This window comes from Cariama cristata, unplaced genomic scaffold (assembly GCF_000690535.1).
Source record: "Cariama cristata isolate BGI_N322 unplaced genomic scaffold, ASM69053v1 scaffold686, whole genome shotgun sequence".
In the NCBI taxonomy this organism is placed as follows: domain Eukaryota; kingdom Metazoa; phylum Chordata; class Aves; order Cariamiformes; family Cariamidae; genus Cariama; species Cariama cristata.
Window position 1 is genome coordinate 60,152 of NW_009622449.1, and position 2,997 is coordinate 63,148.

Consider the following 2,997-nt stretch of genomic DNA (forward strand, 5'->3'; position numbering starts at 1 on the left):
CCCCCAAAAAATGTAGGCTCTATGGAGTGCCAAAGAAAATGAGAGCTCACTCCTGTCCTGTTGTGTTCCTGATTTAGGGTCACAGGGCTGGATTCTTTGTGTATTTTTCATGAACACTCTGTCCTGTCTATGCTTCAGCAGCCATGTGCTTCCACTAGACTTACAGTCACTGATGTCTAATGGTAGTTTTGCAGTGACTTTGTTGTTCACGCTGGATTATTTTGTTTTTTCTGGTGTGTAAAGAACTGAGGTAGAAGCCTGTACTACCCATCTGAGTGGAAATGGGCCACGCTGTGTGTGAGCTAGACCGAACAAAAGCAGGAGTTTCATTTACTGAAAAAATAAGCGGTTAAGAATAAACCATGTGGGTGGCACAATTTAACTGCTAATCCATAGCCTATGTGGCCAGATGTTGCTAAAGTCTGCCATGCAAAATGACAGAGCCTTGCTGGTTTTCTTTTCCAGAAGCTCTGAAGAGGGGACTTCAGAGCACTCCCTCCCCATCCCCTTCTCAAGCGCACAGCAAGCTGAAATTTAAGGGCTTCATTTTCTGTTGAGTGACCTTTCTCCCCTTTCAAACGTGCTCTAGAGCACAACAGGAAAAATCACAATGGAACCAGGAGTGGTTGTCTACCTGAGGCTGTGTGTTCCTCCAGTGCCACATTGCGCTTTCATGTTCAGTAATCAAAGCAGGCAAAGTGTACCAGTGAGGTTTCCTCCTGCTGTCGGTTCCTTTTGGAAAGGTAGATAATCTGAAAATGCTTGTTAGTGGTGAGAGTCGTGGAAGGTGGTGAAGAAGAAGCATTTGGTGACGGTAGAATGGGATTGAGAGGGTTAGAATAAAACTAAATCATGCTGTATTTTGTTAACCTGTATCTTTACTTTTTTTAGATTGAAACTTTGCAAAATAAAATAAAAAACCTGAGGGAGGTGAGAGGTCATCTGAAGAAGCAGCGACCTGAAGAGTGTGATTGTAACAAGATAAGGTATTTCTTGTGTGCTTCAGAGTAATTATTTGTAATGTGCAACTGTAGCTGATTTATGTCTTCACAGGAGAGATCAGAATCTGTTTTGTTAAGTGGTTGCCTACTTACTATACTCTTGTATAATGCTTTCTGGGGGAGTTGGGCTGCTGCAGAAGTACAAGGCCCACCTTCTGCCAGACAGGGGTTTAATTGCCTCTGTGTCAAGTGGTGATGATATAACAGGGCATGTAACATGGCTTATAAACCAGTTAGCTGTGCTCTGGTACTGAAGATGCTGCCATTAGATACCAGAGATTAATATTTTAAGCTGCAGGCTTTTTTCTGAAAGCCTACTTTCCACAAGGGCAAATTGTCAATATGGTGCAGTGTTACACAGACCTGTTTTAAAAAGAATAGTGTGTAAAGTATATGGAATAATGGGGTGGGGAGATGAAAGAATTTCTTCCCATTTCTTTTTTTTCAAGGATGGATGTACTGTCTCCTAGGATGCAATATTTAGCAGCTATGTCAGGTGGGAGAAGCAGGAATTGAACAGTTGGTGCAGAGTAACTGTATTTTTTGTAACGACCACTGACTCAGTACACCAGATCTTTTTTCACTAGTACAGGTGATTTGTGAATTATGTGCAACAGGCACTAAAATAGTCATTATGCATTAAGGTGTCTGCATAGTTGGTTCTCATATAGCCAAGTATTTGCAAAGTGGCTGTAGGATCAGTCCACTGATTACATGGAAAGAAAGTTCAAGCACACCTGAAACCCCCTGGGGAGAAAGCAAGCTCTTGCTCTGCAAATAAGCACAGCAGAAAATCTTTCCAAATCAAATGTTAACCTAAATAGAATTTGTCCCTGAGAAGGCTGTTGAGAAAGAAACCAGGAGCAGCTGCTCCTGATCATAGTGATCACAGAGCAATCTCTGAGGCTGCCGTGAGCCAGATGTCACCAGGAGTAGAGCAGCCACAGTGGCAGTAGCAGTGTCACCAAAAAAGTATCACAAAAAAAGCCAGGCTTGAATGTCCTCAAAACCCCAAGGCAGCCATGCTGTTATCTGTGGCTACAGCAGCTTTAACCAAGCAGGCTCTGTGAGTGGGTATGGCTGATACTTCTCTGTCTCATTGGTATAATGGCGTGAGTTTCTGAGCATAACACTTAAATCCTTGGAGGTGCAACGTACTCCGCTCTACGGACATGAGGTACTCAGTCACTGTGGCCGATGTGGATTCTGCAACATAGCTTCAACAAGAGATCGCTAAAATATGGCGAACATCAATTTCTTGCGTTATGCTAACCCATGTATGGGACCCATGGCAAAAAGTGTTTAAAATGAAACCAGTATCGTTCTAAACTGCGATTCCCCCAAAAGTTTCTATTGTCTTAACATCAGTTTTGAAAGCAGTGCATTATAACAACTGAGTTTGTTTAATATATATTGTAAAGATGAAGTTATTTTTATAGTGAATGTTTTATAGTAATATAAACAATGTTACATTTTTCAGGCCCAATATAGGAAGCACTTACATTTGTGCATAGCATTATTAAGACGAATAATCCCACTGAAATCAGCAAAGCTAATCAACTGAGTTCTGTATGTTTAAGTGTTTGCAGAATTGCATTGAATTAAGATTTAGCATTTAGGATTAGTTAATGAAATAGTGTCTGTGCAAGATAAAAAAATTTACTGTAGGGAGATGCTTCTTTAATAATCTCATTTTGTTAATTTGTTGTAAGGATTAAATTTATTAAAGCTCCCAGTAGCATTAATAATTTAAAATATTTGTTTTGTTTTGAAGGGAATTGCATCTTGTAAAAGTTTTCCTGGAACTTCTAGCTAGTAACAATGGAGGAAAAACCCCAACCCTACAAAATACAACTGGTATTTAAGTTCTTTCATTCAGAAGGAAAATGACAGGAAGGCTGTATGAGCTTGTCATCTGAACAAATTAGTCAATATTCAGTGGAAGAAATGTTGTAATGGAATTATAAATCTATTGATTTTATCTGCCTCGTGTAGG

At 40.1% G+C, this 2,997-nt stretch overlaps 1 protein-coding gene across 2 annotated transcripts in view; it reads left to right on the plus strand.

Annotated features, from left to right (window-relative positions):
* SULF2 (sulfatase 2) overlaps positions 1-2,997 on the plus strand; it is a 62,658-nt gene that overhangs the window by 54,494 nt on the left and 5,167 nt on the right. For both annotated transcript variants that reach the window (XM_009702316.1, XM_009702317.1), the window contains exon 13: positions 892-986. In XM_009702316.1, the coding sequence (XP_009700618.1) occupies positions 892-986 (95 nt within the window). The remainder of the gene's footprint in view (positions 1-891; positions 987-2,997) is intronic.